The sequence below is a fragment of the Carassius auratus genome, chromosome 26 (genome assembly GCF_003368295.1).
Source record: "Carassius auratus strain Wakin chromosome 26, ASM336829v1, whole genome shotgun sequence".
In the NCBI taxonomy this organism is placed as follows: Eukaryota; Metazoa; Chordata; class Actinopteri; order Cypriniformes; family Cyprinidae; genus Carassius; species Carassius auratus.
In genome coordinates, this window is record NC_039268.1 from 16,554,474 (window position 1) to 16,578,149 (window position 23,676).

At 35.6% G+C, this 23,676-nt stretch overlaps 2 protein-coding genes and 1 pseudogene across 7 annotated transcripts in view; 1 reads left to right on the forward strand and 2 right to left on the reverse strand.

The window, feature by feature from the left end:
- Positions 1-1,162: 1,162 nt before the first annotated feature.
- Positions 1,163-8,347, reverse strand: LOC113044471 (general transcription factor IIF subunit 2-like). Of its 2 annotated transcripts, XM_026204495.1 has the most exons (9): positions 8,154-8,347; positions 7,914-7,987; positions 7,799-7,817; positions 7,571-7,715; positions 5,197-5,238; positions 4,815-4,896; positions 3,697-3,796; positions 3,458-3,601; positions 1,163-1,541 (listed from the first exon to the last, which is right to left on the reverse strand). In XM_026204495.1, the coding sequence occupies exons 1-9, from the start codon at positions 8,217-8,219 to the stop codon at positions 1,422-1,424; spliced, it is 792 nt and encodes a 263-aa protein (XP_026060280.1). In that variant the 5' UTR covers positions 8,220-8,347; the 3' UTR covers positions 1,163-1,421. The 2 variants fall into 2 exon arrangements, with proteins under 2 accessions (XP_026060280.1, XP_026060281.1); XM_026204496.1 differs by lacking the exon at positions 5,197-5,238 and having other exon boundaries at positions 8,154-8,346.
- A 1,158-nt stretch (positions 8,348-9,505) lies between these two features.
- LOC113044718 (GPALPP motifs-containing protein 1-like) lies at positions 9,506-11,345 on the reverse strand (annotated as a pseudogene).
- A 532-nt stretch (positions 11,346-11,877) lies between these two features.
- LOC113044472 (progesterone-induced-blocking factor 1) overlaps positions 11,878-23,676 on the forward strand; it is a 31,686-nt gene continuing 19,887 nt past the window's right edge. For 2 of the 5 annotated variants that reach the window (XM_026204502.1, XM_026204501.1), the window contains exons 1-10: positions 11,878-12,078; positions 12,236-12,559; positions 12,669-12,769; positions 13,329-13,527; positions 13,652-13,771; positions 14,330-14,463; positions 14,661-14,769; positions 15,163-15,344; positions 15,576-15,701; positions 17,648-17,746. In XM_026204502.1, the coding sequence (XP_026060287.1) occupies positions 12,311-12,559; positions 12,669-12,769; positions 13,329-13,527; positions 13,652-13,771; positions 14,330-14,463; positions 14,661-14,769; positions 15,163-15,344; positions 15,576-15,701; positions 17,648-17,746 (1,319 nt within the window). In that variant the 5' untranslated portion in view covers positions 11,878-12,078; positions 12,236-12,310. Of the gene's footprint in view, positions 12,079-12,228; positions 12,560-12,668; positions 12,770-13,328; positions 13,528-13,651; positions 13,772-14,329; positions 14,464-14,660; positions 14,770-15,162; positions 15,345-15,575; positions 15,702-17,647; positions 17,747-23,676 lie in introns of all 5 variants that reach the window. The other 3 variants (XM_026204498.1, XM_026204499.1, XM_026204500.1) reach the window with 3 other exon arrangements.

Consider the following 23,676-nt stretch of genomic DNA (forward strand, 5'->3'; position numbering starts at 1 on the left):
ATTAGAAATAAATGTTGTCTAGTGCAGAAATGGACCGAAGGAAAAACAACTACGTAGTTTATCCTCGAGACCCCTAAAGTTAAAGATCCAACTTTGCAATAAAATAAGCATGCACACACACTTTGGTATCGATCTACTGGCCCTAATGACACAAAGATGATTACGACATGAAGATTTGCTATTTCATAAATTGAATTCACATATCCTGTAAATTTGAAAGCAAAAATAAGAGTTGAAGAGATTTTTCAAATGCAGTCCAATTTTTTTTTTTTCACCCTTTTGTGGCGTTATGGGCCAAATCAGGGGTTTGGGTATCTCTTCCTTTATCTGCATCTGCTATTTTAAATCCGGAACTAGAACAAAAAAATATTTAAAAATGACATGTATTATGCTGTAAGGAAAGATTCTGAATTATAATGAAATATGTTCATTTGTAGGCTTTATAGTTTGATGAGCTATTTCTTTTTAATAGGAAGTTTAGGATTTAGGATTGCTATTCATTATATTAGCTGCTTTGATTTAAGACCTTGATAAGCACATGAAAGTGTCTTTACCATCAGCATAGAGCATGCCAAATGCATCACATTGCTATGTAGTGTTAAGCCTCGCATATACTCAGCCCTGCAATTATTCAGGTTCATCTTTAAAGTTCTGCAGATGTATACTTTAACTGCTTATCCATTTTGTTATCATTTGTAACCAAATCAGCTATCTAGACTTTATGATGCGCACCCACTTGTAAACCAGTAGAATTGTGTATGTAAAGTAAATTTGCAGATATGCACAATATCACTGGTTATGGTCACTGCAAAGAAAGCCTAAATAATGACCCCATTTTTGATAATGGGCTGCTTTTGAGTTTATTAATGCAATAATGTTGTTTTCATAATGGTCACATTTCATTTTTAACAAATCAAATATATAAAATGTATTTGAACTTAAATATTTAAAAAAATCTTTAATATTTAACCCCAGTCCTGCTGTGTGAACTGTCAAAACAAAACAAGTTTCACAATTTGTGCAGATACGTGGAAAGATTTTGTACAAAAACCTTTATTTCAAGAGCATTTAAGAACATTAAATACAATATAAAATAAGTGTTTAGATCAGAAGACTAAATCTGAATAAAACAAACATTTACCATTAATCAATGTTTCTTAAAAAAGAAAAAAAAAAAAAAACCAACATCACACAACATTAAGATGAGGAGATAAGTTCTTTTCATGTCAGATGACTTAAGATTTGAAGACGTCTATCACTATATGCATAATGCAACTGTTAAGCATTGTAAAATGCCACATAGTGTTCTGATACACCTCTAAACACAACTGAATCATCATTGAATATATTATCCAGAAACATTTTGAACTTATTGGGGAAGTTGGCTGTTTGGGTCCAAAGGTAACAGGCTTTGAAAATGATCAATCGCTCTTCTCTTCATTCTGGTAGTGTCGGTACTCCGGTTTGAGCTCCCAGGTGTTCTTGTGGGTGCCTTTGACATTGTATATGCCAATGTCTCGAAGAATCTCCTTCAGGTAAATCTACAAATTAAGAAAGGAAGATTTTAGAGGTAGCTCTTAGTCGTGGGACTCCTGTGAACATCAAAGACTGACACGGAAGAGAAGAAATTGTTAAAAAGTTGTTTTCTTTGCACACAAAAAGTATTCTCATAGTGTCATAAGACTAAGGTTGAAGTGCTGATGTCACATGGACTATTTTATTGATGTCCTTTCTACCTTTCTGGGTCTTGAATGTGTAAGATGCGTTGCTCCTCTATGAGAGGGTCAGAGAGCTCTCAGATTTCATCAAATATCTCAATTTGTGTTCTGAAGATGAATGAAAGTCTTATTGGTTTGGAACGACATGAAGGAGAGTAAATAATTTGACAATTTTCATTTTCGGCTGAACTATCCCTTTAAGCGGCAAATCAACTTAAGAATGATTTCTACCTACCTGGTCTCGTGGCATAAACGTACCTGAGTGCACTTTTAAGCGATACGCGAAATACGTACCAATAATATCACTGCAGTTTCCAATATAAATTAATACTACAGGCAATAAAACTCAGACACCTTTAATTCCTTTTCACACAAATTAATACAATTAATAAAGTGTCATTTTCGCACAATTACTTCATGTTATGATTTTAAAACAAAATTAATATGCTGGGAGATTTGAAAACTGTGATTAGATGTACTGTAGGAGCTCCTATTCGAATCTCATGTAAAAATGGTTCGACAAAAAAGTTCTAATCTGCATATAAGAAAGTTGAAATGACACCGTTCCATCAATAAATGTGTTTTATATCAGTTTTGCATTTCTTAACACTATTGGGTAGATTAAGGCCCAATCCCAACACTATTTTATATCCCATCCCCTTGTCCCTTGAACCAGAGTGTCAAGGGGTAGGGGTGAAAATATTCCCCTAAGAATTGGGACAGACACCACTACTATGCCATCCCATGTCATCATACGTCGTCTAGCTGCTACAATACACACATATACTGGTGTGCATTAGAGCCTTTAATTACCAGTCTGTATTAATGCACTTCTTACTGACACACACACACACATATATATTGGAAATTATATTTTTCAGCAACGAGAGGATAAAATCGCAGTTTTTAAGTAAACTCACCGTAAAAAGAGAAACGCACTGACATCTCTCTCTCTCTCTCATCAATATTTGAGAAAAGGGTTTAACGATGTCTAATAATTGGGGGAACTAGCCCCCCTCATTGTCAACGGTGGTTTTCACCCTGATCAGACAAGAAAATATGTTGTGGTATTACCACACAGTCTGTAATGAATGATATGACGTTAGTAAATATTAGCGATTTTTGCAAACATTTCTTTGTGTAACATGACCGTTAATATGAACTCACGATTGAATGTAACATTAAACAAATGATTACTTTTCATTAAAATCTTAATTAATGCCTAAAAGGCTTACATTTTTATGTCTTTTCATTCGCTCGAGCAGCAATGTTGCTTCAGACATGAATGCACAAAATGGAGGAGTAGGGGAAAGGGAAAGGGCTAAGGGGTAGAACTGGGATTGGGCCTAAGTGTGGGGTTTGGTGTAGGGCATATTTCCAAAAAGATAGAACATTAACTTTTAGCGACACTCCCCGGATATTTGAATTCTGAACCGCTGCAATATGTACCAGAAGCAACATCATAAAAACACAGCAGTATGTACCTATTTCAACCTCATAAAAATGCACAAGGTTCATGAATTGAACCAGTATTTTAGTGCCACTCAGTGGCCATTTCCCTTTGAAACTGTGGCGAAACGTGCAGTAAGGTACGTAAAAACCTTTCACAGAGGTACGTTTTTTTATGAGACCAGGTTGATTTCTACAAGATCATGTGACACTGAAGACTGGGAGAAATGGACTTACTAACCCCAAACGTTTGAACAGTAGTGTATATGTTATTATGTAATGTAACTCACCACAGGCTGTTTTGTGATGTCCACCAGATCCTTAATGTTATAATACTGGTGCTTCTCAAAAGCAGAGAACAGCATGTCCAGCACCTGCTGTTTATCTGCTCGTGCCCTCTTCCCTTCTTCTTTCTTCTTCTTTTCATAATCCAGCTGAGGGGAAAAAAGGAACAAAGAGTTTCCATCAACAATAGACTGCATATAAGATACTTCAGACATCTGTTTTATGATGCAAAAGCTTGGCCTACATTATAGGCGTGATTAGCCACAGGTTTGTAGTTGGTGGTAACTGCTTTGTCGAGCTGTTGAGAGAACCTGAGGGGTTTAGATAACTCCTCGATCTGCAGTCTGCGAAAAAAATAAAAAAAATAAGACAACAACATCATTTAGGAGTTCTAGATATGAGAATACTGAAGCTTTTATCAGACATTACAGATCTTGAAAAAATAGACGAAATAGATTTTTAAAAATAGACGTGATACATTTTTTAAGTCTTTCTGCCTTTAATTGCCTAAAGATTATGAATGTGTCAGGGAAAAACAGCAAGGAGGCTGCATTAACATTTTAATAATTCATTAATAAACTAGTTTGTTCTCAGTTAAGAAATGAAGTAGGCGAAAGTCTTGTCATCTCCACAGTAGTAGATGTGCCTGAATACATGTTTCATATGGATTACATAATCGGAGAATATCTGTTCTCCATTTGAGTTGGTTTATTTGAAACTTGACATTTGATTCTCTATAGATATATTCTTTTATGTCAGGAAGGCAAGCATGTGCTGATTTTCTGAGTTTCAGGCTCAAATTCACAGAGACAGAGATGGCAAAAAAACACATTCCGTTTGCTTTCATTATCTTACAAAGGTGCAACATAGAACCTTTACAGATTCAAAATATATATTACTCTTATCTGTTTGACCAGAAAGGAGGGTGGGAGAAAGAAAGTGAGGACACCAGCTCCTCTATCTGTTCTGCAGTCAGCGCGCTGCTGTTTAGCTTCCACACTTAGCTGAACATTAAATTGAGCGGCCATGTACAGTTGTTGCTACTTACATATTTCAGAGGATAAGCTATATTTGAAGTCGATGAATGATATGTGAGCATTTGGATGTCCTGCCCGAGTACTGTATTACCACAAAGACTTGAACGATCTGCACGAATTGGCTAATTTGGAATTTTATTCATCTATTTTTATTTTTCTAACAAACTGTTGGTCGACTATTAGGGGGCAGCCCCACTAAACAAACAGTAGAGTTTTTGGGTCACACATTAAACACTTATGAGTTTCTATGACAATTATAATGCTGTTTGTGTAGGCAGGTCACTAAATGTTGGAATGGAGCTCGTGTGTGCATATGTGAACATACTTCTTCAGCCTCATGTAGTTTTCACTGACGGCCGGTCTGCATTCAGCTCTCTGCACCACCATTCCTTCCAGTGCAATTTTATCTTTGTGAAAGAAGGGAGACATTAATACTCAGGGACAGTTGTAACTGTGTGCAATCACTGGCGCAACACACAGCCTGTTACTGCTCAGTCATTACATTAGCAGTGAGAGGCGCAACAGTGCATTCGCTGCTCCAGGCTGTGAAATTTTCAATGTAGCAATTCTTTTAATTAGGCAATATAAAGCATTTATAATAGCTGTTTTGCTGGCTGATTGTCAAATCAATGGCCATTAACAGTACAAGGCTTGACGTGGTCCTTCCTGGACCTCCACTCAAGCAGGGGGCGACGGTGAGCACTCACCTGGGCCTGTACCTGAGCCACCGGTCTCGGCATCTGACTGCCCTACAAGAGGGATGGCAACATGAGAACGAGGGGGAGTACATGCCAAATTAATCACGGCAGGCCAAGCCTCACGGCAGCTTCTTACACAGCAGTGAGCGAAAGCATACGCACAAATAAACAAACCACGCAGATATGACCAACAAGCCACACAGAACCTCTGATCACTCAGTTAATGAGTTATCTTCATTGATACCAATGAGGAAATTGATCTAAATTAATCCAAAAACCACAAACCAATGGTACCCTGATATCAAGGATATGGAGATTCATATAAATCACTGGATTTGTTTTAAGGAAGAAATTAATACTTCTCAAAAGTTGATTTTTTTTTTTTTTACATTGTTACTTTTTTGTTTTGTTTTTTTACTTTTTATTCATTATCCTGAAAAAAAAGATAATAAAATGAATCAAAAAATATTAAACAGCACAACTGTTTTCAACACTGATAATAAGAATGGATTTTTAATTCATTGTAGCAGTCACAGGAAGAAATTACTTAAAGAAACTTAAAATATATTAATGTAGAAAAAATTTACGCAATAATATATTGTTTTAATACAAGAAAATCGTAATATTTCACACCAAAAAAGCGTATTTTGGGTCAAATAAATACAGCATTAAAAAATTAATTAAAAATCACTGAGCCTCATGTTTAAATAACTGATCCCAGGTCACTTAACAGAAGAGACGTGACCAGGCTTTGGAACTCAGGCACATTCACAACAACTAAAGAAATCCCCACTGTCACTACAAACAAAAAAAAAAAAAAATATTAATTAGCACGACAACTGTAAAGAGTTGGTCATGCACACACAGCACCCAAGCTACACAACACAACTTCATGTTAATCAAGGAATAATTAAGGCAGTGAGCAGATTTGGTTTCTAAAATCAGTGATACTTGAAGGCCCATTCTAATGTCTTCTACCATTACAACACCACAATCACATACACTGATTTAGAGGCAGAGGTTAGCAACTGCAAAAGCTAAAGAGACCAGATGAAAGTTATTACAACCTAATATCTGATTCATCTCACACAACAGACAAAGTTTAGAGAGAAAAACTGAACAGAACTGGAGGAAGAGAGTAAAAGGTAACTGAAGTATGTGCAGGAAATCCCAGAGATGGCACAACATGACTTACCCAGTGAACTGTTTGAAAGCAAAAGTTCAGTTAACAGGAAAAAAACTATGATTCTTTATAATAACTTTTATTCAAATGTAAATATCTAACATTATACAAGTCTTAGCATAGTTTACACATTCAGAACTGATTAACATTTTATTAATCATGGACGGCACTAAATCTTATCTCAACATTTAATGAGTGGCTATGCTATTTTTAATTTGTAAGACTTAGTCAAAACAGTCTTGGGGTTAATTTACCTGATTTTGTGTCTATTTGTTAATTTTTTTAGGTTTGTGGGGTAAAAAAATATAGTTTGTTGAAACCAGAATTGGTACAAAATGCCCCAACTGGCATGTTGTTACTAGTGTTCAGTTTAATACAAATCCATATTGTAATTAATGGGTTTATTATTCAGTATTTTCATAAATTAGACGTAAATTTCAGGCATCTCTGCTTTTCGTCAAACCTAAAGGTTAATTGAGTGAAATCAAGTGTTGTTGCTATTATGAATATCTTTAAAATATGGGTATATACAGACATACACACACACATTCTATAAAAGATTACCCAGAGAGCGAGTTTTAAGCTTAGTATAACAGCATTTTTAGAAATATTGTGGTTCTGAAATCACATTACATTGGAATTATGTCCTACTAAAAGTACCAAAACTCTTCATCATAAAGTAAAAATGCTCTTTAAAATTTAAAATTAAATCTAAAGATATTAACATCATTAAATAATAGTAATGATGATTTTTTTGAAAGACTACATAATATTACTATCAGCATGAGTAATAATCTAATTTATTCTGTATACAATACATCACTACATTAAAATACTACATCAACATTCTCATGAATGAATGAATTAATTAATGAATTAAACATTTGGTACTTAGATTTTTCCTCTTATACATACTTGATCATCTGAATATTTTTTGTGTTCTATTGTACACTGTCCTATATGTCCCAGGATTTTCTCATCTCTGTTATTATACTATCTCACTATTTGTACTCTTATCTCTCTTTTTCTTTTAAATATACATTATAAATAATTTTACAGTCCATGGAATGCAGCTGATGTACATTTCACTGCTGGTTACATATACTTCATATCTGTATATGAATCTACTTTAATTTCACATCATTTAAATGCACAGCAGTCAACAGTTTTACATGCAGTGAGATCCTGGTTCTCTCTCACCTGAAGAGTTCTCAGTGAAAACAGCCAGAGTCTGTCCACCGACCGTCTGCAGAGTGAATGGATGTTCTCTGGGGGCTCGTACCATGGAGGATTTCTGCCCAACGGTGTCTAAGGTGGTCAGCTCCTCATTGAGTGTGAAAGACACCTGTCGATCAATCAGAAAAACATTGAGTCCATAGACAAGTCTCAAATACAAAAACACTGAATGTTTAAAGACTTACGAGTTACCTCTGCTTTGCCTTGATTCCTGCACAAACAAATTGTTAAACTGTTAATGTTTTAAATGAACGTTGTGCTTGTGGTATTCCATAACATATATATCGCATTTATTTTTGCTTCATACTTGCATATTCGGAGCTTTCCAACTTCTCCTCTCCCTGTGGCTTTGGCCCATTGCTGTGACAAATACTTTGGGACCTTTATGAAGTTTATGCAAACATAGCTTTAAACCAATGCCCATATTTAATATGGTTTTAATAATTACAAGGCAAAACATATGAACCACACTGCCAGGCGTGATATTGTAGAGGCTAAAAACTGGCTGCACAAAGCAGTTCATCATCGAGCTATTTAAATCACTTACTTTGACCAACCATACGCCCGTGTTCTGTTTTGCACCAGTTAAATCAACGTCTCCTTTGTCTGACATGTTTGTTAATAGTTTAAATATTTATATTCTAATTATTTAATGTTGATTTAATACCCCGCGACCACGCTACACACTCGTAAGCTAACACACCATCAACAACAGCGAAGGTTGTATGGTAGCCTGTTTGGACCAAAAAAAGAAAAGCGTGTTGGTTAATACATGCAACATAGTGACAAAATCCTTGAATTTGTAAGACAGTTAACAAAAATAAAAAGGAGGCTGGTGGACTCATTATTATTTAGCTCATTACCATATCTCATAATAGTACAGATTTTTTTTTTACGTCGCTTTGTCATTTTTAGTCCAAATAAACACTACTCGATTTATTTGTTAGTGAACATGTTTTTGAGAATAGAATGGAAGCCCTTAGGATAATAAATCATGGTTGTTCAAAAAAATTTAAATAAACCTTGGTTACTATAAACAAGATAACCACAAATGAACCATGAGTTTGCTACATTACCCATATTTTAACAAGTACACTAACCCTACCCATATTTAATTATATAAAAAAGTGGTTGTGAAAATGGCAGTCAATACGCCAATATATATATATATATATATATATATATATATATATATATATATATATATATATATATATATATATATATATATATATATATATAGTTACTATACTTTTTATGGTGATAAAACATTGGTTAATTTTCCTAAGGAATAGAATAGAATAAAATAGAATAGGTATTTATTTACAGAAATGAACACTGTACATTTATGATAGTATTAAAACCTCCAAGAAACAATTCAGTTGAGCCTTATAGCCACGAACCTACATGGTTAAAATTATATCGCAATAAAATAATAAAATATATTTTTACATGGGGCAATAAAAAATTATATTTGGACCATGACGATTATTTGCATTATTACATAATGGCTATGAATTAGTAATAGTGTATTGATTAGGAAATATGTAATGGATTTAAATGGTAAATTAACAACAGCATAAATAAAAGTACAGCAAAAAACTAGTGATATAAATACTTTAGAATTTAAATTTTTAGCAACATTGTGCTGAGTTTTTTTTTTTTTTTTCATTAATGTAATAATAATTTGGTATACATCCTTTCTGTCTGTTATTGTTATAGAGTGAAGTACGTTTGAGTCAACTTGGAAAAGTCTAGGAGGAAAGCACAGTCTGGTGAACAAACCATGACTCAAAAACATAAAACTGAAAGAATTCAGGGGAGTTCAATGGATATAAACGATAATAGTTAAGTATTCATTACCTATCAATAAAAAGGCAGCCTAAAAACTTGCAGAAGTCACAAAATTACAAAACTTTTAATGCATTATATCTTACGATTAGACATTGGAGGGAAAAAATGAAAATTCAGGAGGAAAAGTTGGTCCTCCTAATTTTACATTTAACTGTCAACAAAAGCTCATGATGTTTTGATGATGATGATGATGATGCTCAAAGATTCCAGTTCAGTAAAAAACACCCATTAAAAAATACAAATCTTGACAACGAGAGATAGGTTTGTTGAATGTCCCTCACAGGAACATGCGGTCTTTGCTGTGTGAAAAGCGGGTGTTCAGCTCTTGTGACTTCTTGAGCAAAGCTTTTTTTCTGAGCCTCATCAAACCGATTGACTTGGAGGTCTGTGTCTCTGTCGAAAGGTGTTCTTTCCACAGGCTTGTTGGCATCCTCCTCAGCTTTTCTTTTCATCTTTTGAGTGTGCATACTGATGAGAGATTCACCACACTTGGACTCCTAAAAAAGACATTGGCATTCTGAGACTGAAATTCACATTTTTATACTTAAGCAGTTAACTGAACTTACATTATATTTTGAAACTTTTTCAGCCATCTCAAGCTCTTTCTGAGATAGACGAGGTCCATCATCCTTGGCAGATTCACCTTTTTCCTTAGCTTCTAGTCGTTCCTAGGAAAGACAAACAAGAAGGGAATTTCCAAACGATCCCTGAAATCCCTCTTTTCCAAAACCCAGGGTTAATAAAGCTTGTATTACCTGCAGAATCACATATGATGTCACTGGAAAATCAATGATGACTCTCCACAACAATCCCCACATTTCACATCTGAACTCAATTACATTTATTGCTAACTCACCCTAGCTTTTCGCTCACGCTCAGCGGGAGTGTCAGTCCAAACGGAGCGGTCTTTGTTCTCAGGGCCTGATCTTTTCTTAAAGGTTCGTGCTTCCAGGCCCACGTGCTGCAACTCAGGAGGCAACTCAGTCATCCAGCTCTCTCTGGAGACCACTTTGGGGCCGGTCTAAAAGCAGAAGAGTCCCAGGCTGTTTAGTCCGCCCACTTATGGGATTAAATCCAAATCTATTTTAATGTTGAACAAAGCGAATCAGTCAAGTTCTTTATTGTCATTGTGCAAGCACAGCAAAATGACTTGTCCTGGGGTATGAAGTATGCAAACAGAAATAAAAACTGAAAGTATATACAGTATATAAGTTCCTGTGGCTCACTGGTAGAGCATTGCTTTAGCAGCGCAATAGGTTGTGGGTTCGATTCTCAGGGAACACATGTTAGGTAAGAAATGTTAGCCTGAATGTACTATAAGTCGCTTTGGATAAAAGTGTCTGCTAAATGCATAAATTCAATTCAAATCCAATATAAGGCTTAAAATAAGAAGCATGTGCAAAGATATAAAAATACAAAAGTGAGAAGTGAGAAGAAAAAAAAAAAAATAATAATAATAACATGGTAGATTATGATTAATAATATATCCAAAATACTAGCTGATTTAATAGATTTAAAAATACATGAAAAGCTCTTACATCCACTCCTGTAAGTTTGTCCTTCATTCTCTGAGCTCTTCTTTCAAAGTCCAAGGCCACAGAGTCCTGGGACGGTCCTTTTGATGGTATGGGTCCAACAAGACATTTTCTTCTTCTCCTTCACCACTTGACACTTCTGGTGTACAGCCTGGTGGTAGAGCTGGTCCTAAATATCCTCTAGCACCTTCAAAATTTATGTATCAAATATAATACATTATAATTTATAGGGTTGACTATCTCCCAAAAGCCTAAAAATCCTTTGGATATATAAAAAGGGATTAATTTGTGACCACCAAACACCTTATTGAATACGAATCCCTGAGAAACACATTTATTTGGAGACCCATCAAGTATCATACTTTGAAGAAGGTCTGTTCCTAGATGATGATGAGTATTTGGCTCTCTTGAACACGACCTCCTCTTGATCACTGTCTTCACATGAGCTGGAGGACTCTGAAGCTTTATATCTTGGAAGCAAACCTGGACCTTTAACTGGATGCAACATGAATTATTAATTACAATCTAAAATAATGTACTGAATGACTTAACTGTTATTGGGATAAAAGGGGAAAACACCTAAAGGCAATCAGCTCTGTTGTGCATTCGCAAATACAAAATAATAATAATAATTAAAAAAAATAATAATAATAATAGGCCTACATACATATATATGTATATATATATATATATATATATATATATATATATATATATATATATATATATATATATATATATATATATAAGAACACATTTTCAAATATCCGGTCCTGAATTTTAGGTAGATTTCAAACTAAGAGTCCTGTTCCGGCGGAGTCCTTTAGGTGGCGCATTATTTTTCATCAAACGCGTTTCTGAGGCAGACGCTCTTTAACGAAAACTTCACTTCTCTTCTCTGTTGTCAGGCGTCGTTGTTCCTAGGGAGGCGGGACGCTTAAAAACAACAGTCAATGTAATAAATAAGTAAGATTTTAATCATAAAACACATTTTTCACCCAACATAAGGCATTTTAAAATTTGACATCGCACATAAATTTTTACTGTGTCGTGTTTTTCTAGTCAAAAGGCTGCGAACGTCAGGTAAGTTAGTTAACCTGAAATAACCGAATTTGTTGTCTTGGTTTGTCCATCTGTCATTGCTTAGCGACTAACACCTTATCCGTTATCCGTTAATTCTGCGCTTGAGCTTCTGAGCTTCTCTCCTGACGACTGACTGCTAATAACCCACGTTTACCAGTTGTAGAAATTGGAGGACCAGTCCTATTTCCTTACATGATAAGTCGGTAGGACGGTTGACTGGAGCGGTGTCGAGATGCCCCCTAAGAAGCCAAAGAGCGCCACGGCAAACATCTCCAGCTCCATCGAGTCTGAAGACATCAGTCTGGAGACAACAGTCCCCACAGAGGACATCTCGTCTTCAGACGAGAAATATGGAACAGGGAAGGTCACAAAACAGCTCCTGGAAAGAAAAGAGCTGCTTCATAACCTCCAGAAACTGAAGATAGAGCTCTCACAGAAAAATCTGCTCATAGACAACCTCAAAGTGGACCATCTTACCAAGGTAATGGCTGGTGACCTCCGAACTAATGTCTACATTGCATTGGAATAAGTTTGGAAAGTATCTGAACTTTGTTTTGTCATCTATAAGTGTTTTGCACATTCATTTGTAGATAGAGGAGCTGGAGGAAAGGCTGAACGATGCTCTCCATCAGAAACAGGTGCTCTCTCTGCGTCTGGACAGCCAGCTCAAACTACAGCAGGATGAAAACAGGTTAGTTTGCACACAGTTTGACTGAGAAAAAGATCCACTGGAAGCAGGGATGGTCAATATATCCAGGGTCAGATTGGTGTTGGCTGAATAAATGTTTAGTGGAATTGGTTTGATGATGCTGAATATTTTTAAACCAATAAATGATAGCATATTTCTAGTTGTCCTACTTACTGTTAATCACAAATAATGATAGAAAACGTACTCTGTTTTAATCATACTATACCTATATGTAATGTTCTAAATAATAATTATACTAGTTACTAATTACTTAATAATGAGGAGTTGTTTTTTACAGTATATGGCCCCCCCAAAAAGTTTGATAGCTAGTAATGTAAATCAATAAGATCTTTATAACAGATTATAAATGTCTGAAGACATTTTACTTGATAAAAAAAAGTATGAACATAATCAGACGACACAACACTAGGCATGTAGAAGATTGTGCACAACAGGATTTTCAGCAAAGATTTAATCCTGTTGGTCATTAAGAGGTCTTATAAATATCTCAAGTATGATACAGTAGGCTTCATGGGGTTGAGTGTGTCTTCTGCTTCTGCAGGAAGCAGCAAGTCTTGAGGAAGCAGGAGATGGACACCATCATGCTCAGACAGAAGCAGCTGGAGGAGACCAACCGTCAGCTGTGCGATCGAGCAGGTGATCTCCGCAGGAGCTTGAGGGACCTGGAGCTGTCTGAGGAGAAGTACGCTGAGCTGAAGGAGCTGCCTGAGGACAAACTCACCATCCCTGAATACGTGGCAGTAAGCACCGAATTATCTGGAACTGGAACTGGAAATAAAGATATGTTATTAGATACATTTATTGGTGCTATTAATTCCTCCCAGTTCTTAAAAGCTATAATGTGTGTTGTACACAAACACATAGATTCGGTTCTACGAGGTTGTGAACCCGCTGAGGGCTCTTGTGACTGAGCTGCAAGTGAAAAAGTCTGACCTGAACGAGGATCTGGACAGTCATCGGAACCAAATGAGATCACTAATGGAGGTGTGGAGAAAAAAATACTTTCCCTTTTTGGATACTAGTTTTACTTCAAGTACTACTCTTTAAAGTCAGCATGGAATCTATCTATCTATCTATCTATCTATCTATCTATCTATCTATCTATCTAGTTCTACACTTTAAAGTCAGCATGGAAATCTGTCTGTCTGTCTCTCTGTCTATATGTATATGTGTGTGTGTGATTTTTTTTTTTTTTTTAATGATTTTCTTAAATGTATGTTGTAAATTTATTTGAACAATTCTTCTCTTCATATGTTTAATCTTGTCTAATATTTAACCTTGTAAGATTTAATAAGAATGATCGTTTAATCAAAGTGTTTTCTAATGGAAGCGACAGACTTCTCTCTGGTGATAATATGTATAGTTTAGTCCGCTTTAACAGTTTATGCAGTTTTGAGTTTGACGATTAACTATTTTGATTGGCTGTTCTAATTTGCACTGGTATAAATGCAGACTCAAGTATTCCAGACAACCGTGAAATAATCTTTCTTATTGGCATTACTGTTATTTGCATTTTTTGCCGCTATCCCATGTCCCAACCAGAGCTATGAGGAAGAGAGGAGAGCGCGCTCGGAGCTGGAGATCCGCTGTCAGAGAGTCACGCTGGAACTCGCTGACACCAAGCAGCTCATTCAGGAAGGAGACTACAAACGAGAGAACTATGACAAAATCAAACGGTGAGGGAAATGTCCTGCTAGACCACAAGAGCAGGCAACCTTTCTCTTTTAGTATCCTCTGTTCACATGTACACTCCATTCAAAAGACTTTTACATTAAAAATAAAAGAAGATGAAATAAATGCACGGCTGCTGAGGAAAAGAGACTTTCAAAAACATTACTAATGTTCTAATGCTGTTGTGGTTGTGTGTCCACAGAGATAGAGATGGGTATGAAACAGAGGTTAGAGAGTTGAGAAAGAAGTTGGAAATGCTGGACCTCACACACACTGCCCTGACCAAAGAGAGGAATGACCTAAATAAGGAGGTAAGATGACTGACAGATCAGCATTTCCATTAGGCCAATTATTTAGTTAACCGATTGAGCCTTGTTTAAATGATCAACATCTAAGGTTCACACTTGATAATAAAGGTTCTAAAGAAAATCTAAGGTTCACACTTGATAATAAACAATGTTTCAGTTTATTTTCTTTGTAGACATATGTAGATGTATTTAGAGAGCAAGGTATGGTTCCTGTATATATGTATTTGAAAAAAAGAAAAAAAAAAGAAGAAAGTCCATTAACAAGGATGATGGTACATGTCATAACTGGCACACTAGTCATGAGGGCAACTGGTAGCCATATGTTAACATAAATCTGTCTTGTCTCCTGTTGCTTAACTTAACTCTTTCTCACTGTTTTTCCTTGTTCCTCTGCAGGCAGCCACTCTGCAGCAGTCTGTAACATTGATGCAGAAGGACAAAGAATATTTAAACAGGCAGAACATGGAGCTTAATGTGCGCTGTGCTCATCAAGAAGACCGTCTGGACAGACTGCAAACCCAGCTTGAAGACACAAAGAAAGCCAGGGAAGATGCCTATGAGAAATATGTTGCTTCTAGGTATGTGTGATAAATAGTAAGATTGGTGCATTCTTTTTACTTTTTCCTACTGTTAAGTTAAATGAGCCATACAGCATTGGTCTCTATTAAGAAGATTGAATGATATAAAAAGATGGGCCAAATCTGGTGAGTATTGTGGCAGTATACTTGGATTTGGAGCAGAGATCCATTAATGATGTCAAATCTTTTTGTGAAGTCATTACAGTTGTGCTGTTTGCGTCCCTCCACCAGAGATCACTATAAGACAGAGTATGAAAACAAACTGCGTGATGAACTGGAGCGCATTCGAATGAAAACCAGTCATGAAATCGAGAGCCTGCAGAGGGCTTCTAAAGAGATGTATGAGAGAGAGAACAGGTGAGAGCATGCCTACATGTCTCTGACTGGACAGGGACAAATCCTTGAAAAAATCTTTGATATAAAAATAAATTATAATAATAATAACCTAACTGTTTACCATGGAAAACCTGGGTATGTAAGGAAGTTTTAGAATTAGGATTTCCTGTCCTGGAAGTCTCATCGGAAATCTTAAAAAATCATAGAAATTTCAATAAGAAATATAAATATTTCTAATTATTCTTCTGTAAAGATATTTCATTGGCTAGAAATAACTCTATAATGTTTAAGTCATTATCATTATTTAATGATGATCCTTTAATAATAAATGACAAGCAATTTATATAAAAAAAAAAAAAAATCGGGGGGCTGAACATAGTTTCTTATGTTTGTCTTCTAAACATTGTTCGGAAAATTAATGCAATAATGCAACTAGATACTGGATACTTTCTAGATTTAGTTTTTATAAATCTTCATCATATTTTTCTATGATATTCCTTCATCTTGAGTCAGCAGTGTGGTCGATCGCTGCACCCCTAGTGACCAAAGACAAAATAGTCTTAACATTAAAAGTAATGAATATCTAGTAGCTACATCTAAAGGATATCTGATTAAGGCTGTGCGATTAATTGGAATCGGAATAAAATGGCGATTTGAGCAGGCTCGATTTCTAAATCGCTTTATAGCACGATTTTCCGCAGCCCTGACCTCCGCAGTATGCTATCCGAAACAATCTGAAAAGTAGCGCACCTGAGTGGAGCCTAACCCCGGGTTCACACACACTGTGACACAGCCCATGTTAACGGATCAGAACATTCACACTGCACACGGTAAAAGATGAGAACAGAAAAGGTTATAAATAGAAAGGTGCGAAAAGAGCACAAAGAGAGTTGTGATTGCGCAGGACAGGAGACACGTTGTAAGGTAGCGTGTATCTGAGCCTTATACAATCTATGATCTGAGCATGCGCATCTGGTTTTGTTAACCGAGCAAAGGAAATCTGTGTGCGAGTGGATAGATTCACGCTCACACATTACTTTAATTTGCTTTCTCCTTACAATAACGGCACTCTCATTGCTGCTTCTTAACCGCGTACACATAACTTACTGTATACGCAATGCAAACGGAGTACGTGTGAACCTGTATAATGTATAACAAATCTATTTCAACACCTGAGGCGTCGCTACAGTGAGCTCTATGACCAAAGCATGGCAAAAAAGAAAAATAAATCTCAGGACACGGTTTTTATTTATTTTTTTATTATTATTATTTTTTGCCATATGTTTTTATTATTATTATTTTTTGCCATATGTCTAGACATTTTGTTTGACATCTTTACTTAGTGATTATTTTGACTTATGTGTGTTCTAGAGACATGTTACAACTTTTTGAAAAACCTCTCATTGGTTTTCTTTTGCAAATAGGTTTCATATTTATACTGCATGCATTTATGACTGTAAAGCATATCGGTGTCAAAATCATGATTAAAATATAAATCGCAAAATTGATCAGAAAATCGTGATAGGTGTTTTTGTCCAAATTGCACAGCCTTAATTAAAATCTAACACTGCTTTATATTTACTCTTGCGCTACCACAATGTAATTTTTTCTGTACACCGTATCAGAGCAACATTATCCTTGTAAGTTGTTTTGAAAATTGGCACTTGTCTCATTTCATGTCAGCCTCCACATTTTACAACTTGTTTTGTCCACTTTTGTGGGACTATAATTCCTTATTAACTGTATTTATGCCATCTGTCTGCATTAAAATGACTTATTTGTTAAATATCAGTGGAAGGATGGGGTTTGCTTGTTTGCTTTTTACATGTAACTAATGAATGGTGAAATGAACCGGTATTGAACGATCATTCTTCATATTGTGTCAAGGCTTTAAAGCACACTTAACTTAAACCTGTGCTACATAATATATAGTATTGTGTCAGGAAATGTGTTAATTACTCTTTCAGAAACCTTCGTGAAACCCGAGATAATGCTGTTATTGAGAAAGACAGAGCACTGAATGCAGAAAGAGATGCCCAAGCCAAATATGATCAACTCTTAGACCAGTAAGTTCATACACACCTCTCACATATGCGTGACAATCTCTAGCTGTCTTTATATTCTGATTGACATTTACTCAATAAAAAAACACTATTGAGCAAATACATGTACCGGAATTCTTGCCAAATCATCATTCAGTAGAAAGAAGAATGACGGCTGAATGTGTGAATCATACAGTTTTAATACACCAGTGAAATCTGTGAATAATGCAAAGACGCCATACCTTCTTGGCATTTTGAAATCAGGATTAGGGTGGGTATCGATTGCGTATTATTGATACCAATATTGTTTATCGATACCGATACTTTATGATACTGTTATAAAAACTATTTGGTGCAAAAGTGAAAAGTTGTTGAATTATCAAGTTATTTTATTACTGCTGAACTTTAGCAACTGTATTAAAGTTCTTCAGGCAAGAACAGTGAGTTTTTTTTCTTTGTGTTTTATGTTACTAACTAGGTCTGTCACTTTTAGTTTGAAAATCGATTGCACAATCGATCGCACCAACCAAAAAAAGTTTAGAAAATGAAAATAGGGAATCGATTTTAACCAAATATGTACACTATTAATAAAAAAATAATTAAACAATAAAAAAATACATATAACAAAACTCACAAAAAAGCATAAAAAGAAAATAAAGAAATCCGAAAGTGCAGTATGCGTTGCGAAAGCTAGAAAGAAAATACCAGCAATTTAACGTGCCTATAAGACATAGTGACGTCAAAAGCAACCTCTCTGCGTTCACACCAAATGCAAATAGAGTGTCTGGCCCGAATGATTTCAATGTTAAGTCAATGTAAAGACGCGTTTACGCACGTATAGAGGTCTCGCAGCATGGTAGACGCGAATTCCCTTCATTCACGCATCTAGTTACAGGAGATTCTGAGTTATGAAAAGGACCATTGCAAGCTGACAGCGACTGACTTTTGTGGTGGAAAATTGGCAGTAATACCCCCACCTTGCGCAGCTGTACCTGAGTGTCCCTGGGACATCAGTACGTTCGGAGCATGTCTTCTCAACAGTTGGACATACAATGAATTAAAAACGCTCTGCTCTGGACCCTGAAAAGTTTGATCGACTTGGATTGAATCATTATTTAAAATAATTTTGGAGATTTTTGAATTGCCTAAATCATAAATGCAGCCGGGTTGAAGCTTGCAGTGATGTTTTTTTGTTTATGTTATTGCAGCAGTCCCCCCTGCATATATTTTTTTCGAGAATGTTGCACTCCTATTGCTGTTTGTTATTCTGCACTTCATGCCAATAAATAAGAAATATTGCTGACTTTTGCGTTTCCAGCACTCTCTTTACGTTCATCCGTTATTTTACGTTGAAAAAGGAAACGTCTTTTTTTTTTAGACATGGAAAATCGATTTTACAATCGATTCAACTAACACTTATGTCTTAAAAATCGAAAATGATTTTTTCACAAAAGTGACAGCCCCATTACTAACATTGGAGGAATAGTCCACCCAAAAATGAAAATTGTGTTATCATTTAAAACAACACTCTCAAGTGGTTTTAAACCTGAATGAGTTTGTTTCTTCTGTTGAACATCAAAAATTATTCTGAAGAATGTGGGGAAACCAAACAGCTGCTGGTCCCCAGTAACTTCCATATTTTCTTTTTCCTACTATCAAATTCAAAATGGACGAGCAACTGTTTGGTTATCCACATTCTTCAGAATATATTCTTTTGTGTTCAGCACAAGAATAAATAAAAATGATTAGAAGTTTGGCACAACACGACAGAATTAAAATTTTTGGGTGAATTATGCCTTTAATGACAAGCGGCAGTATGTTTAGTACTGTCCTTATAAGAGCTACACGCATCTGTTTTTTTTCTCATTTCTTTACTTTCACTTTAGACATAATTAACTGTTTATATGTAAACCTTGCTGTGTTTTTGGAAGTATTAGCGCAATCAGTCGCTAACTAAGATAACCCAAGTAATCTGGTGGTTAAGCACATTAGAACAACATGTTAATTCAGCTTTAAAACGCACACAAATAATGCAGTTTTGTGATTGCAAAAATGTGCAGTGCTCATGAGTGTAACTCTAGGGAATGAACATTTGATGTGAATGTGTCTCACGAGTTCTAGTTGGAGCCGGGAGACATAATCCAGAGCATTGCTTGAGGTGGATGTTGTATTTTGTTAGTAAATGTTTCAATATATTACTACTTTTGCCTCCATTGTTAACTATTACACTATTGCTTTTAAATGTTCAAATGAATGAAGAATCCTAAAATATTAAGCAGCATAACTGTTTTCAACTTGATAATAATGAATGTCTTTTGGGCAGCAAATCAGCATATGAGACTGGTTTCTGAAGGATCATGTGACACTAAAGTACTCACAGCAAAAAAATCATATATAGAAAAATATATATATAGAAAATATATATAAAATATCTATCTATTTTGAACAGAAGTGTAATTGGATGGTTTTATTTCAAGGTGATTTTTTATTTATTTTTATTTATTTTTTATTATAATAATATTGTTAACTTTTGCATTTCTAAGCAGCACACAGTAGAGATGAGCTGTGGTGTTAATGCTGTTCTAGCCTTTGCGTGCGTTTGTAAATCTGTGAAAAGGACCTTTCTTTAAGGTTTTTTTTTTGTGTTTTGCTTGTTTTTTCTTGAAGTCAAACATTTCCGGCTTGACTGGATTCCTCTAAGGACAAATCAACTAATCTTCGAGTTAAGTGATGATAGACATGTCCATATACTGTCACTGTAAGTAAAAGTGGGTGTAGTCCGGTTTTTTACTCCGATGTCTATGTATGATAATCAACATGTTTACAAGTTGTAGGGAGGCATATTTCAACCTTTTTGTGTTCTTGAACATTAGTTCTTATATAATTAATAAATGCCTGTCAATGACAAGTAAACAGTCAAAGCCAAGATTTAAAAATATTCTGATTGTTGTCCTCCTGGTTATGAGTGCTATAATTACTTTTGGAGCCTGGGTTCTCAAGGAGGAATTTGTCGTACAGTATATATTCCCACGGTTTTAAAGCCTGTCGGACATAGGTGCCGAACATGCCTTTGTTAGTCATTCCATTGTGATGCATTGCAGTTGAATCCTTGCGTCTACACTGTCAAGATCAGGACACTATTGGTTCTGGACACTGGGCTGTGAAAGACGAATGTGAACAAATAGATGACATGACCAGAATTAAAGAAAATAATCATTGAGTTGCCACAGCTCCGTCAAGGCTCACTGAAAGGCAAATTTAGCATTTGAGCTCTGGTAAAACATGCTAAACGGGCTAGAAAAGAAAAAAGAGGGGTATTTGCATTTTGGTACACTCTACTGGTTCATGCCTGCAGCCAAAACATAGACCGTTGAAGCAAAGGCTTGAAAAATCCATACTTTAAATGTAAACCTAGTGTAGGTCTAGCTATACTTTTGTTAAAAAGTTTGGGCTCTGTAATTGTGAGACATTGCTTCTATTTGAACTGTTTCAATTTGAAACTAAGTTAGTATCCAGAACCAGACCGCAGTCTCCTATATTCTGTAATATGCTGATTTGCTGCTCAAGAAATGTTTCTTATTATTATCAGTGTTGAAGACATTAACGATGTTATTGTGGAAACCATGATACATATTATATTTTATACTTTAAATATCAAGTGTTTTTTTTTTTTTTTTTTTTTTTGGTGACCAAGTGCAAGTTAGTGTCACTTTCTTTTCACTTTCTTTTCACTTTCTCTGTAAAAACAAGCATAGACGGATGACATCCCCATATTGTCTAGAATTTTATTGTTATTTCTCAAAACTGGTTATGATAAGTGGTTAGCTTTTTTTGCTAAGTGGTTTAAATCTAATTTATTTTATTATAAATTTTGCCATTAAGGTAGCCATGAAAGATGGCATGGATGATTACAAATAAATAACAGATAAACAAACATTTCTATTGCAATTTAGTGATAGAAAATATGCTGTTTATAAAATAGCTTGTTTAAATGAGACTTGCATTACTCAAATTGAAATTTACAGAATATTTGAAAATGGGCACTGTTTGTCAAAATGGCAAAAATCTTGTGGTTTATTAAATTATTTTTTCTTACTTTACTATCACTTTCTCTTTCTTTTTTGCTCCTGCCTCTCTTTCCTCTTTTGCTGTTATCTGTATTCTCTCTTTTGTTATCTCTACACTTTAAGATGCGTCTTTCTTTATTGTGGTAGGTTATATGAGTGTCTAGAAGTGCAGGTTGTTGCCCCTCCTCTTTCTCCGGAGTGGGCAGCCCTTATTTGCCCATGTGAGAGGCATACGGTGTCACTGAGCTCCAGCCACATGCCTAGCATACCAGCAGATATGCTACACACAGTTGTTGGGCATACCCCACGTTTTTCAGCCCCGGGGAACGGATTGCTCGCATTCACAGAGAAGCTCGATCGAGGGCAAAAATGACAGATGCTCCTTTACCCTGCTCTGGAGAGGTCGAGTCTATGGTCCGTGGACATGTTGTCCAGCAACTCTATTTTGGGCTTACAAATTTAAGTGGGGGAAGGAGGAATAAAAATGAATGTTGCATTGCATTGCGTCATGCCGAGAAACAGAATGAAGCAAAAAATAATATTCTTGCAGTTGTCAAATATACTTGCAGGTGTGATTCCAAGATGACAAGATGTCTATGTAGCAAAGTAAATGCCACAAACATAGATGGTGGTACATGACAGTTTGTGATTCCTTTAAAATTTTCTGTATTTCTCCATAAATATGACCCAAAAGATCATCAGATTTTCACGCAAATCCTGAAATTTGACAAAGATAACCTAATCAAACAATAGAGACAATGACAATGATAGTATAACAATTATACTTTGTCATTTAGTTTTTCTAGAAAATGATCCAAAATCACATATCTATGTGTGGCAAAATCTCTAGGATTAGCAGCTAATTTGAAGTGAAATTAGAGTCCATTAGGTCAGAGGTGTTCTCAATTAATGGATTGCCTGTCAGGTGTGCTCTATTTTTTTTTTAATTTTTTTTTTTATAAAGAACAGGGATCTATCAAAGTTTGATCATGTTTGTGGAAGTGTGAACAAAGGAGATCTATGAGGACCATAGAAAAATAGTTTTTGTTGCTTATCAGGCTGGAAAATGTTACAAAACCATCTCTAAAGGATTTGGAATCCACAAAATTTAAAATCAGAGATTGTGTACAAATTGTAAGAAATTCACAACCATTGTTGCCTTCCAGAAGTGATAGTCCACAATGTTACAAAGGACCCAAGGGTAACTTCTAAGCAACTAAATGCCTTTTCTCACATCGGCTAATTTTAATGTTCATGAGTCCATTATCAGTAAAGCACTGAACAACAATGGTGTGTATGGCAGAGTTGCAAATAGAAAGCCACTGCTTTCTAAAAAGAATATTGCTTAAGATCATATGGACAAGCCAGAGGGCTATTGGGGAAAGATTTAATAGACGGATGAGACCAAAATCTAAATTTTGGGGTTAATGAGATGCGTTATGTTTGGAAAAAGGAAAACATTGTGTTCCAGCATAAGAACCATATCTCATCTGTGAAACATGGTGCTGGTAGTATCACGGTTTTACTGTATCTGGGCCATGACACCTTGCCATCATTGATGGAACAGTGATTTCTGAATAATACCAGCAAGTTGTAAAGGAAAATGTCAGTAAGTTAATGTTTTGGAATGGCAAAAGACAAAGGAGTCAAAGTTAACACCTTGATTCCAATTGAAATGTTGGATGGACTTGCAGCAAACAGTTCATAGGAGGAAACCCACCATCATCACAGAGTTGAAGTGGTTTACTACGGAGGAATGGGCTAAAATTCCTACAAGTTGTTGTGCAGGACTGATCAGAATTTACAAGAAAAGTTTAGCTGCAGTTAATGTTGCAAAAGGGGGTCACAAACAGATATTGTTTCTCAATAAATAAATGACAAAGTATT

Coding starts and splice junctions, on each gene's coding strand:
- LOC113044471 (XM_026204495.1), bottom strand. CDS start 8,219: ATGTCAGACAAAGGAGACGTTGATTTAACTGGTGCAAAACAGAACACG. Junction 4,897..5,196: donor TGGCTCAGGTACAGGCCCAG/GTGAGTGCTCAC, acceptor TCTTTCACAAAG/ATAAAATTGCACTGGAAGGA. Junction 3,797..4,814: donor AACTACATGAGGCTGAAGAA/GTATGTTCACAT, acceptor TTTTTTTCGCAG/ACTGCAGATCGAGGAGTTAT.